This window comes from Ranitomeya imitator, chromosome 1 (genome assembly GCF_032444005.1).
Source record: "Ranitomeya imitator isolate aRanImi1 chromosome 1, aRanImi1.pri, whole genome shotgun sequence".
Lineage (NCBI taxonomy): Eukaryota > Metazoa > Chordata > Amphibia > Anura > Dendrobatidae > Ranitomeya > Ranitomeya imitator.
Genome location: NC_091282.1, coordinates 994,293,359 through 994,307,072, shown reverse-complemented (window position 1 = coordinate 994,307,072; position 13,714 = coordinate 994,293,359). Strand labels below are relative to the sequence as shown.

General features: G+C 50.5%; 1 protein-coding gene across 3 annotated transcripts in view; it reads right to left on the bottom strand.

The window, feature by feature from the left end:
- The window catches only part of INTU (inturned planar cell polarity protein), a 148,816-nt gene that overhangs the window by 79,079 nt on the left and 56,023 nt on the right, over positions 1-13,714 (bottom strand). Inside the window, exon 1 of one of the 3 annotated variants that reach the window (XM_069743930.1) lies at positions 3,051-3,291. The exons of 1 other annotated variant lie outside the window; for it this stretch is intronic. In XM_069743930.1, the coding sequence (XP_069600031.1) occupies positions 3,051-3,154 (104 nt within the window). In that variant the 5' untranslated portion in view covers positions 3,155-3,291. Of the gene's footprint in view, positions 1-3,050; positions 3,292-13,714 lie in introns of those variants that run through there. One more of the 3 variants, XM_069743931.1, reaches the window with a different exon arrangement.

Genomic DNA, 13,714 nt, shown 5'->3' with positions numbered 1-13,714 from the left:
GCCAACGCACCAGACAGCCTCCAGCCAACGCACCAGACAGCCTCCAGCCAACGCACCAGACAGCCTCCAGCCAACGCACCGGACAGCCTCCAGCCAACGCGCCGGACAGACATCAGCCAACGCGCAGGACAGCCACCAGCCAACGCGCAGGACAGCCTCCAGCCAACGCACCAGACAGCCTCCAGCCAACGCACCAGACAGCCTCCAGCCAACGCGCCGGACAGACATCAGCCAACGCGCAGGACAGCCTCCAGCCAACGCGCCGGACAGCCTCCAGCCAACGCGCAGGACAGCCTCCAGCCAACGCGCCGGACAGCCTCCAGCCAACGCGCAGGACAGCCTCCAGCCAATGCACCAGACAGACAACAGCCAACGCGCAGGACAGCCTCCAGCCAACGCGCAGGACAGCCTCCAGCCAACGCGCCGGACAGCCTCCAGCCAACGCGCAGGACAGCCTCCAGCCAACGCGCAGGACAGCCTCCAGCCAACGCGCAGGACAGCCTCCAGCCAACGCGCAGGACAGCCTCCAGCCAACGCGCAGGACAGCCTCCAGCCAACGCGCAGGACAGCCTCCAGCCAACGCGCAGGACAGCCTCCAGCCAACGCGCAGGACAGCCTCCAGCCAACGCGCAGGACAGCCTCCAGCCAACGCGCAGGACAGCCTCCAGCCAACGCGCAGGACAGCCTCCAGCCAACGCGCAGGACAGCCTCCAGCCAACGCGCCGGACAGCCTCCAGCCAACGCGCAGGACAGCCTCCAGCCAACGCGCAAGGACAGCCTCCAGCCAACGCGCAGGACAGCCACCAGCCAACGCGCAGGACAGCCTCCAGCCAACGCACCAGACAGCCTCCAGCCAATATGCCAGACAGCCTCCAGCCAACGCGCCGGACAGCCACCAGCCAACGCGCAGGACAGCCACCAGCCAACGCGCAGGACAGCCACCAGCCAACGCGCAGGACAGCCACCAGCCAACGCGCAGGACAGCCACCAGCCAACGCGCAGGACAGCCACCAGCCAACGCGCAGGACAGCCACCAGCCAACGCGCCGGACAGACATCAGCCAACGCGCAGGACAGCCTCCAGCCAACGCGCAGGACAGCCTCCAGCCAACGCACCAGACAGCCTCCAGCCAACGCACCAGACAGCCTCCAGCCAACGCACCAGACAGCCTCCAGCCAACGCACCGGACAGCCTCCAGCCAACGCGCCGGACAGACATCAGCCAACGCGCAGGACAGCCACCAGCCAACGCGCAGGACAGCCTCCAGCCAACGCACCAGACAGCCTCCAGCCAACGCACCAGACAGCCTCCAGCCAACGCACCAGACAGCCTCCAGCCAACGCGCCGGACAGACATCAGCCAACGCGCAGGACAGCCTCCAGCCAACGCGCCGGACAGCCTCCAGCCAACGCGCAGGACAGCCTCCAGCCAACGCGCCGGACAGCCTCCAGCCAACGCGCAGGACAGCCTCCAGCCAATGCACCAGACAGACAACAGCCAACGCGCAGGACAGCCTCCAGCCAACGCGCAGGACAGCCTCCAGCCAACGCGCCGGACAGCCTCCAGCCAACGCGCAGGACAGCCTCCAGCCAACGCGCAGGACAGCCTCCAGCCAACGCGCAGGACAGCCTCCAGCCAACGCGCAGGACAGCCTCCAGCCAACGCGCAGGACAGCCTCCAGCCAACGCGCAGGACAGCCTCCAGCCAACGCGCAGGACAGCCTCCAGCCAACGCACCGGACAGCCTCCAGCCAACGCGCCGGACAGACATCAGCCAACGCGCAGGACAGCCACCAGCCAACGCGCAGGACAGCCTCCAGCCAACGCACCAGACAGCCTCCAGCCAACGCACCAGACAGCCTCCAGCCAACGCACCAGACAGCCTCCAGCCAACGCGCCGGACAGACATCAGCCAACGCGCAGGACAGCCTCCAGCCAACGCGCCGGACAGCCTCCAGCCAACGCGCAGGACAGCCTCCAGCCAACGCGCCGGACAGCCTCCAGCCAACGCGCAGGACAGCCTCCAGCCAATGCACCAGACAGACAACAGCCAACGCGCAGGACAGCCTCCAGCCAACGCGCAGGACAGCCTCCAGCCAACGCGCCGGACAGCCTCCAGCCAACGCGCAGGACAGCCTCCAGCCAACGCGCAGGACAGCCTCCAGCCAACGCGCAGGACAGCCTCCAGCCAACGCGCAGGACAGCCTCCAGCCAACGCGCAGGACAGCCTCCAGCCAACGCGCAGGACAGCCTCCAGCCAACGCGCAGGACAGCCTCCAGCCAACGCGCAGGACAGCCTCCAGCCAACGCGCAGGACAGCCTCCAGCCAACGCGCAGGACAGCCTCCAGCCAACGCGCAGGACAGCCTCCAGCCAACGCGCAGGACAGCCTCCAGCCAACGCGCAGGACAGCCTCCAGCCAACGCGCAGGACAGCCTCCAGCCAACGCGCAGGACAGCCTCCAGCCAACGCGCAGGACAGCCTCCAGCCAACGCGCAGGACAGCCTCCAGCCAACGCGCAGGACAGCCACCAGCCAACGCGCAGGACAGCCTCCAGCCAACGCACCAGACAGCCTCCAGCCAATATGCCAGACAGCCTCCAGCCAACGCGCCGGACAGCCACCAGCCAACGCGCAGGACAGCCACCAGCCAACGCGCAGGACAGCCACCAGCCAACGCGCAGGACAGCCACCAGCCAACGCGCAGGACAGCCACCAGCCAACGCGCAGGACAGCCACCAGCCAACGCGCAGGACAGCCACCAGCCAACGCGCCGGACAGACATCAGCCAACGCGCAGGACAGCCTCCAGCCAACGCGCAGGACAGCCTCCAGCCAACGCGCAGGACAGCCTCCAGCCAACGCGCAGGACAGCCTCCAGCCAACGCGCAGGACAGCCTCCAGCCAACGCGCAGGACAGCCATAATGTGTCCCAGCCCCAGTAATACCGGAGCTGAACATAACACAACAGCCTGGTCCTGTACTTCTAGGAATATTAATAACCAGGTGTAACAAGTTGTGATCATGGCGGCCGTCACGACATGACAACATTACCTGGAGCAGCTGCTGCAGTCAGTGTAAGAGGATGAGCGACTGTCCCATCCTCCACCCTCATCATCTTCGTCCTCATGGGTGTTGTTGTCCCGCAGCAGTTCCATACTCCGAGCCTACACAGCCCAGTATCTCGGCGCAGCTTCACCTCAGCACATCACACCGCCGCCGAGGTGCAGCTCAGCGTTAGTAGCAACGGCTCCGCTCCAGGTATGTAAGTTGACAGATCCGCCCCTTCCAAAGCACAAAGTTTGTGATTGGTTCGACCGTACACGTGATACGCTCCTTCGCACTGCACTATGGTAATTGTAGTTAGATCAATGGAAATTTACGTACACTTGGTTAGATCGGTAAAATACATCTCCCAGAGCTCATTTCGGCCGCACGCATTGTCAGTCTGTGGCTGCTAAACAGGTGACGCTTCCAGGGGGAGGGTGTGTGCGGCAGAGTGAACGGGACCTGTGCGCCTCGTATTGTTGTCTCAGGCTGCCGTCACACTATCAGTATTTGGTCAGTATTTTACATCAGTATTTGTAAGACAAAACCAGGAGTGGGTGATAAATGCAGAAGTGGAGCATATGTTTCTATTATACTTTTCCTCTATTTGTTCCACTCCTGGTTTTGGCTACAAATACTGATGTAAAATACTGACCAATACTGCTAGTGTGACGGCAGCCTCAGTGTGTAGGCTACTTTCACACTAGCGTCGTACGACGCACGTCGCAATGCGTCGTTTTGGTGAAAAAACACATCCTGTTGTCTGCAGGATGCATTTTTTCCGCATAGACTAACATTAGCGACGCATTGCCACACGTCGCAACCGTCGTGCGACGGTTGCGTCGTGTTGTGGCGGACCATTGGAACAAAAAAACGTTGCTTGCAACTTTTTTTGTGCATCGTGTCCCCCATTTCCGACCACGCATGCGTGGCCGGAGCTCCGCCCCCTCCTCCCCGCAACTCACAATGGAGCAGCGGATGCGTTGTAATAATGCATCCGCTGCCCCCGTTGTGCTGTGTTGTCACAGGATGCGTCGGTACGTCGGCCCATAGACGGAAGATAACACGGGACCTAGGGATTACTGGCAGAGACTGGAGACCTGCAGACGTGCTGTAGTAGTAGTGTATTCTTACATAACGCCAGATAATGCGCCTTAGAATGGATGACAAATTAGTGAGAGACCTTTCTAGGATTTGTTTTGAGTGATAAGTTTTAGGCCGGCGTCACACTTGCGAGTTTTACGGACGTAAGAGCGCAGAAACTATGTCCGTAAAACTCGCAAAAAATACGGCACAATTATTCTCTATGCCCCTGCTCCTATCTGCCGTATTTTCCTGATCAGTATTATACGGCTTTCTACGGCCGTAGAAAATCGCAGCATGCTGCGTTTGTCACCGTATTGCGCAAATAAAACGCCAATGAAAGTCTATGGAAGCCCCAAAAATATGGATTCCACACGGACCAGCAGTGTGACTTGCGAGAAATACGCAGCGCTGTTAGAGAGAAAAGCCGGTAATTCAGCGCGGTGTACAGTAAAATCACACTGACAGCTTACAGTAGAATAGGTAGAATAAATATGTACACATAGAATAGGTATATATATATATATATATATATATATATATGTCAGTGAGACACATATATGTATATATATTCTTACTTCATACAGCCGCGATATAGCAAAAAGCAGGTAATTCAATTACCGGCTTTTGCTTTCTCCTTCCTAAAACCCGACATGATATGAGACATGGTTTACATACAGTAAACCATCTCATATCACCATTTTTTTTGCATAATCCACACTACTAATGTTAGTAGTGTGTATATGCAAAATTTGGCTGTTCTAGCTCTTAAAATAAAGGGTTAAATGGCGGAAAAAATTGGCGTGGGCTCCCGCGCAATTTTCTCCGCCAGAGTAGTAAAGCCAGTGACTGAGGGCAGATATTAATAGCCTGGAGAGGGTCCACGGTTATTGGCCCCCCCCCCTGGCTAAAAACACCTGCCCCCAGCCACCCCAGAATAGGCACATCTGGAAGATGCGCCTATTCTGGCACTTGGCCACTCTCTTCCCATTCCCGTGTAGCGGTGGGATATGGGGTAATGAAGGGTTAATGCCACCTTGCTATTGTAACCCCCGGGGTTTTGCAGCAAGGAGCAGCCTGCATTAGCGGAACTCCTTGCTGCAAACTGTTTTAACCCCTTCAGAAGGATTTACATCGTTGGACTTTACAGATCTGCGGAAGGTAAGTATATTGTTGGTTTATTATGTTTTTTCTTTTACAGAACGAGGGTCTTCAGTGATTGGATTGGGCGTTAAATAAAATATTACAACAACCTTTGTTTTTATTTCATTAAAATAATTTTTAATAATGTGTGTGTGTTTTTTTTTAACCCTTTCATTCAATTGGATTAATAATGGATAGGTGTCATAATTGACGCCTCTCCATTATTAATTAGGCTTAATGACACCTTACAATAGCAAGGTGGCATTAACCCTTCATTACCCCATATCCCACCGCTACACGGGAATGGGAAGAGAGTGGCCAAGTGCCAGAATAGGCGCATCTTCCAGATGTGCCTTTTCTGGGGTGGCTGGGGGCAGGTGTTTTTAGCCAGGGGGGGGCCAATAACCGTGGACCCTCTCCAGGCTATTAATATCTGCCCTCAGTCACTGGCTTTACTACTCTGGCGGAGAAAATTGCGCGGGAGCCCACGCCAATTTTTTCCGCCATTTAACCCTTTATTTTAAGAGCTAGAACGGCCAAATTTTGCATATACACACTACTAACATTAGTAGTGAGGAATATGCCAAAAAAATGGTGATATGAGATGGTTTACTGTATGTAAACCATGTCTCATATCATGTCGGGTTTTAGGAAGGAGAAAGCAAAAGCCGGTAATTGAATTACCGGCTTCTTGCTATCTCGCGCTGTATGAAGGAATAATATATATATACAGTATATATATATATATATATGTGTCTACTGACATATATATATATATATATATATATATATATATATAGACAGTATATATATGTTTTTTTTTTTTAACACATGGATCCCTTGTATAGCCGTATGTCGGTTTGGCAAGCCTGCGATAAAAACACGCAGTACGGCTGCCATACGGATTACATACGGAGGATGCCATGCGCAAAAAACGGTGACACACCCTGCCTACGGAGGAGCTACGGACCACTATTTTCGGGACTTTTCAGCGTATTACGGCCGTAATATACGGACCGTATTTGCATACGCTGAGTGTGACGCCGGCCTTAGTGTGTATTGGAACCAGTGTCTGTGCTTCCACTTGTTATTGTTGGGGAAGAGGGGGGAGGGGACCAAAAATGTATTTTCTGGCATCTGCCCGTTTTGGTGTCCAGGAGTAGTAGTCCCTGCATGTGTGGCTCTAGTGAGTTGTGTGGAAAGTCTCAGCTGACGCCCCCAGTACAAGGATGGTAGCTGTGGGGGCTTCCATTAGGCCCCTGCTTGACATAATGGACTCTGTAACAAGCTTAGATGCCACGGTTGCTGTTTGCCACAGCACCTAAGGGGTTATAAGGCTGGCCTCATGGATCTAACAGCTGAGACTGGCATTCTGCTCTTCGCGCCATGCTCCCTCACACCTTCCGTGAGAGATGTACAGCGGATGTCGCCAACCTCTGTCTGTTAGGAGTAGTTTTCCAGATTAGCAATAGGTGCAAGTGTGAGGCAAGGTGCACACGTTGCGGATTTTGCTGCGAATCCGCAGCAGATTGGCCTCTGCGGATTCGCAGCAGCTTTCCATGCGTTTACAGTACCATGTAAACCTATGGAACACAAAATCCACAGTGCACATGCTGCGGAAAAAACTCACGGAAACGCAGCGTTTATCCTGCAGCATGTCAATTCTTTGTGCGGATTCCGCTGCGGTTAACACCTGCTCCATAATAGGAATCCGCAGGTGTAATCCGCACAAAATCCGCAAATAAAACACAGTAATTCCGCACGTAATCCGCAGTGCGGTTTACCTGCGGATTTACAAAAACAGGTGAGGAAAAATCTGCAGAGGTTCTATCGACGTGTGCACATACCCTTGGGCTGTGTTCACACTAAGCTTTTTTTGTAATGCAAACTTTCAGCTGCAGTTTACAGTACCAGCAAAGTCTTTGAAATTTCAGAAATTCCATGTACACACATGGGATATATATATACAGTACAGACCAAAAGTTTGGACACACCTCAATTAAAGATTTTTCTGTATTTTCATGACTATGAAAATTGTAAATTCACACTGACGGCATCAAAACTAACCCCTTCATGACATGAGCAGTACATGTACTGCTCATATCGTGTCTCCCCCTTTGATGTGGGCTCCGGCGGTGAGCCCACATCAAAATCTCGACATGTCAGCTGTTTCATACAGCTGACATGTGCGCGCAATAGCGGCGGGTGAAATCGCTATTCACCCGCCACTATTAACCTGTTAAATGCCGCTGTCAAACATAGACAGCCGCATTTAACTACCGCATCCGGCCGGGCGGCCGGATATGACGTCATCGCCGACCCCCGTCACATGATCGGGGGTCGGCGATGCATCAGGAAGGTAACCATAGAGGTCCTTGAGACCTCTATGGTTACTGATGCAGGTCTGCTGTGAGCGCCCCCCTGTGGTCGGCGCTCACAGCACACCTGCATTTCTGCTACATAGCAGCGATCTGATGATCGCTGCTATGTAGCAGAGCCGATCAGGCTATGCCAGCTTCTAGCCTCCCATGGAGGCTATTGAAGCATGGCACAAGTAAAAAAAAAATGTTTTTAAAAATATGAAAAAAATATAAAAAATATAAAAGTTTAAATCACCCCCCTTTCGCCCCATCCTAAATAAAACAATAAAAAAAAAACCAAACCTACACGTATTTGGTATCGCCGTGTTCAGAATCGCCCGATCTATCAATTAAAAAAAAGCATTAACCTGATCGCTAAACGGCGTAGCGAGAAAAAAATCCGAAACGCCAGAATTACATTTTTTGGTCGCCGCGACATTGCATTAAAATGCAATAACGGGCGAGCAAAAGAACGTATCTGCGCAAAAATGGTATCATTAAAAACATCAACTCGGCACGCAAAAAATAAGCCCTCACCCGACCCCAGATCACGAAAAATGGAGACGCTACGGGTATTGGAAAATGGCACTTTTTTTTTTTTTTTAGCAAAGTTTGGAATTTTTTTTCACCACTTAGATAAAAAATAACCTAGTCATGTTAGGAGTCTATGAACTCGTAATGACCTAGATAATCATAATGGCAGGTCAGTTTTAGCATTTAGTGAACCTAGCAAAAAAGCCAAACAAAAAACAAGTGTGGGATTGCACTTTTTTTGCAATTTCACCGCACTTGGAATTTTTTTCCCGTTTTCTAGTAAAAGACATGGTAAAACCAATGGTGTCTTTCAAAAGTACAACTTGTCCCGCAAAAAATAAGCCCTCACATGACCATATTGACGGAAAAATAAAAAAGTTATGGCTCAGGGAAGGAGGGGAGCGAAAAACGAAAACGCAAAATTGAAAAAGGGCCGCGACTTGAAGGGGTTCCATGTGGAATTATATACTTAACAAAAAAGTGTGAAACAACTGAAATTATGTCTTATATTCTAGGTTCTTCAAAGTAGCCACCTTTTGCTTTGATGACTGCTTTGCACACTCTTGGCATTCTCTTGATGAGCTTCAAGAGGTAGTCACTGGGAATGGTCTTCCAACAATCTTGAAGGAGTTCCCAGACATGCTTAGCACTTGTTGGCCCTTTCGCCTTCACTCTGCAGTCCAGCTCACCCCAAACCATCTCGATTGGGTTCAGGTCTGGTGACTGTGGAGGCCAGGTCATCTGGCGTAGCACCCCATAAACTCTCCTTGGTCAAATAGCCCTTACACAGCCTGGAGATGTGCTTGGGGTCATTGTCCTGTTGAAAAATAAATGATGGTCCAACTAAACGCAAACTGGATGGAATAGCATGCCGTTGCAAGATGCTGTGGTAGCCATTCTGATTCAGTATGCCTTCAATTTTGAAAAACTCCCCAACTGTGTCACCAGCCAAGCACCCCCACACCATCACACCTCCTCCTCCATGCTTGACGGTGGGAACCAGGCATGTACAGTCCATCCGTTCACCTTTTCTGCGTTGCATAAAGACACGGTGGTTGGAACCAAAGATCTCAAATTTGGAATCATCAGACCAAAGCACAGATTTCCACTGGTCTAATGTCCATTCCTTGTGTTCTTTAGCCCAAACAAGTCTCTTCTGCTTGTTGCCTGTCCTTAGCAGTGGTTTCCTAGCAGCTATTTTACCATGAAGGCCTGCTGCACAAAGTCTCCTCTTACCAGTTGTTGTAGAGATGTGTCTGCTGCTAGAACTCTGAGTGGCATTGACCTGGTCTCTAATCTGAGCTGCTGTTAACCTGCGATTTCTGAAGCTGGTGACTCGGATAAACTTATCCTCAGAAGCAGAGGTGACTCTTGGTCTTCCTTTCCTGGGGCGGTCCTCATGTGAGTCAGCTTCTTTGTAGCTCTTGATGGTTTTTGCCACTGCACTTGGGGACACTTTCTATAATAATAATAATCTTTATTTTTATATAGCACTAACATATTCCGCAGCGCTTTACAGTTTGCACACATTATCATCGTTGTCCCCGATGGGGTTCACAATCTAAATTCCCTATCAGTATGTCTTTGGAGTGTGGGAGGAAACCGGAGTGCCCGGAGGAAACCCACGCAAACACGGAGAGAACATACAAACTCTTTGCAGATGTTGTCCAAGGTGGGATTAGAACCTAGGACCCCAGCGCTGCAAGGCTGCAGTGCTAACCACTGCACCACCGTGCTGCCCTATTTTTCAGACCGACTGACCTTCATTTCTTAAAGGAATGATGGCCACTTGTTTTTCTTTACTTAGCTGCTTTTTTCTTGCCATAATACAAATTCTAACAGTCTATTCAGTAGGACTATCAGTTGTGTATCCACCAGACTTCTGCACAACACAACTGATGGTCCCAACAACATTTATAAGGCAAGAAATCCCACTTATTAAACCTGACAGGGCACACCTCTGAAGTGAAAACCATTCCCGGTGACTACCTCTTGAAGCTCATCAAGAGAATGCCAAGAGTGTGCAAAGCAGTCATCAAAGCAAAAGGTGGCTACTTTGAAGAACCTAGAATATAAGACATATTTTCAGTTGTTTCACACTTTTTTATTAAGTATATAATTCCACATGTGTTAATTCATAGTTTTGATGCCTTCAGTGTGAATGTACAATTTTCATAGTCATGAAAATACAGAAAAATCTTTAAAAGAGAAGGTGTGTCCAAACGTTTGGTCTGTACTGTATATATTTCAATAAAATAGGTCACTGAGAGATCAGTGACCTGTCAGAAGCCATACTAATGAATACCTTATCAGAGCACCCCCCCTCCCACACACAGGCCGCCTCGGAGCACAAGCATATAATTAACTCAAGGCTGAAAATAAAGATTAAACAACAACCACAAGACGGATTTCATCACCAGGTATCATTGTGATCAGTATAACGGTGCTGATTTTCTGTAGGTTACTGTGCACAATCCTGCTGACAGGTTCCCTTTAAGGGTGAAGCCAGAACATGTTGTACATTCATTTCACCTTGAAAGCCTGAGAAATAAGGCTTGGTCGAGACATTGTTCAGAAAAACAGCATTCTTTGATTAAAAATGTGATTGGAAAGGGTAAATCTTATAAAGAAGTGCAGACAATTAGAGATGGGTTCGGAGTCCGTACTGAACACCTACTGTTCGGGCACGGACATCGAACGTGAACTTCACCAGGAAGTCCGTGATACTGTTCGGGTTCAGCTCTCTGAACTCCGTGTGTTTGTCATGTTGTCATGTGCATGATGACAGCACAGCAAACACTGTGATCGGCAGTAAAATCATTACTCCCACGCTGTCAAATGATAGCGTGAGCCTGCAGCAGTGATTGGTGGTATCTAGTGTTGAGCGATACCGTCCGATACTTGAAAGTATCGGTATCGGATAGTATCGGCCGATACCCGAAAAGTATCGGATATCGCCGATACCGATATCCGATACCAATACAAGTCAATGGGACATCAAGTATCGGAATGTATCCTGATGGATCCCAGGGTCTGAAGGAGAGGAAACTCTCCTTCAGGCCCTGGGATCCATAGTGAGGTGTAAAATAAAGAATTAAAATAAAAAATATTGTTATATTCACCTCTCCGGCGGCCCCTGGAACATCACCGCGAGGAACCGGCGTCCGGCAGGCTTCTTTGTTCAAAATGAGCGCCTTTAGGACCTGCGGAATGACGTCGCGGCTTCTGATTGGTCGCGTGCCACCCATGTGACCGCCACGCGACCAATCAGAAGCCGCGACGTCATTCCACAGGTCCTAAAGGCGCTCATTCTAGGAATTTATCTGAGGAATGACGTCGCGGCTTCTGATTGGTCGCGTGGCGGTCACATGGGCGGCACGCGACCAATCAGAAGCCGCGACGTCATTCCGCAGGTCCTAAAGGCGCTCATTTTGAACAAAGAAGCCTGCCGGACGCCGGTGACTCGCGGTGATGTTCCAGGGGCCGCCAGAGAGGTGAATATAACAATATTTTTTATTTTAATTCTTTATTTTACACCTCCGATACCGATACCCGATACCACAAAAATATCGGATCTCGGTATCGGAATTCCGATACCGCAAGTATCGGCCGATACCCGATACTTGCGGTATCGGAATGCTCAACACTAGTGGTATCAAGTTACAGCTAAAGCAGACAGCTGGGGGCTGTTAGTTTCAGGCTGGTAAGGGGCCATGGTTATTTTGACGCTTTGCCAGGCTCTTCCCATTTGTCCTGTAGCATTGACAAGTGGGGTTCATATTTTGTGGGGTTGATGTCACCTTTGTATTGGTTAGTAATGGAGAGGCAAATTTATAAGACACCTATCCACTACTAATCCTATAGTTATATGGTAAATAAGGCTACGTTCACATTAGCGTTATGCTTGTTTGCGTTGGGTTTGCGTCGGACGACGCAGCGGCGACGCATGCGTCATGCGCCCCTATATTTAACATTGGGGACGCATGCGTTTTTGTGTGCTGCGTTGTGCGACGCATGCGTTTTTTTTACCGCAAGCGTCGGGCCAAGAAAACGCAACAAGTTGCATTTTTCTTGCATCCAAATTTCGGCAAAAAACGACGCATGCGTCGCAAAACGCAGCGTTTTTGCATGCGTTTTGGTGCGTTTTTATTTGCGTTGTGCGTTGCGTCGCCGATGCAGCGGCGCACAACGCAAATGTGAACGTAGCCTAAGCACAGCAAGTATAAAGTCTTTTAATTGAAAGAATGACACGTAATAGATGTGCCTTTTCTGGGCGGCTGGCGGCTGCTATTTTTAGACGGGTGGCCAATATCCATAGCCCCTTACCAGCCTGAGAATACTAGCCCCCAGCTGTCTGCTTTAGCTTGGCTGGTTGTCAAAAATGAGGGAGGCTCCATGCCTTGGGGCTCCTCTATTCTTGATAACCTGCCTTGCTAATGCTGACAGCTGAGAGGTGTAGCCCCAAGCTGTGAGTTTTGCCTGGCTGGTTATCAAAACTACAGGGGAACCTATGTCGTACAGCAGTACCTTTCCACATATAACTAGTAGGCACCGCAGTGTCCTTCCACATTTTACCAATAATCACAACAGTATCTTTCACCATATCGTTAGTAGTTACAGCAGTGCCTTTCCACTTATCTACTATATAATTGTCTAAGGGTCACTTCCATCTGTCTGTCTGTCCCTGATGCCACAATCCAATTAGTTCCTCCCTACTCCCCTGCAGTCTGTGCCCGGCGCCCGCTCCATACTCCCCGCAGTCAGTGCCCGGCGCCCGCTCCATACTCCCCGCAGTCAGTGCCCGGCACCCGCTCCATACTCCCCGCAGTCAGTGCCCGCTCCATACTCCCCTCCAGTCACCGCTCACACAGGGTTAATGCCAGCGGTAACGGACCGCGTTATGCCGCAGGTAACTCACTCCGTTACCGCCGCTATTAGCCCTGTGTGACCAAGTTTTTACTATTGATGCTACCTATGCAGCATCAATAGTAAAAAGATCTAATGTTAAAAATAATAAAAAAAAACCTGCTATTCTCACCTTTTGTAGTCCGACGATGCGCTCCCGCCAGCTTCCGGTCCAAGAGATGCATTGCGAAATTACCCAGAGGACTTAGCGGTCTCGCAAGACCGCTAAGTGATCTGGGTAATTTTGCAATGCATCCTGGGAACGCAAGATGGCGGCAACCGCACGCATCGCCAGAGGTTCGCTGGATCTACGCTGGATCCCGCCGGCAGGTGAGTATATAACTATTTTTTATTTTAATTACCGTATTTTTTTTAACAGGGATATGGTACCCACACTGCTAAATACTACGTGGGCTGTGTTAGATACCGCGTGACTGCTATATACTACCTGGCCAGTGTTAGATACTAAGTGGGCTGTGTTTTATACTGGGTGGGCTGTCCTATATATTACGTAGCCAGTGTTATATACTGCGTGGGCTGCGTTATATACTACATAGCTGCTATATACTACGTGGGCAGTGTTATATACTACGTGGCTGTGTTCTATACTGCGTGCTATATACTACGTGGCCACTGTTAGATACT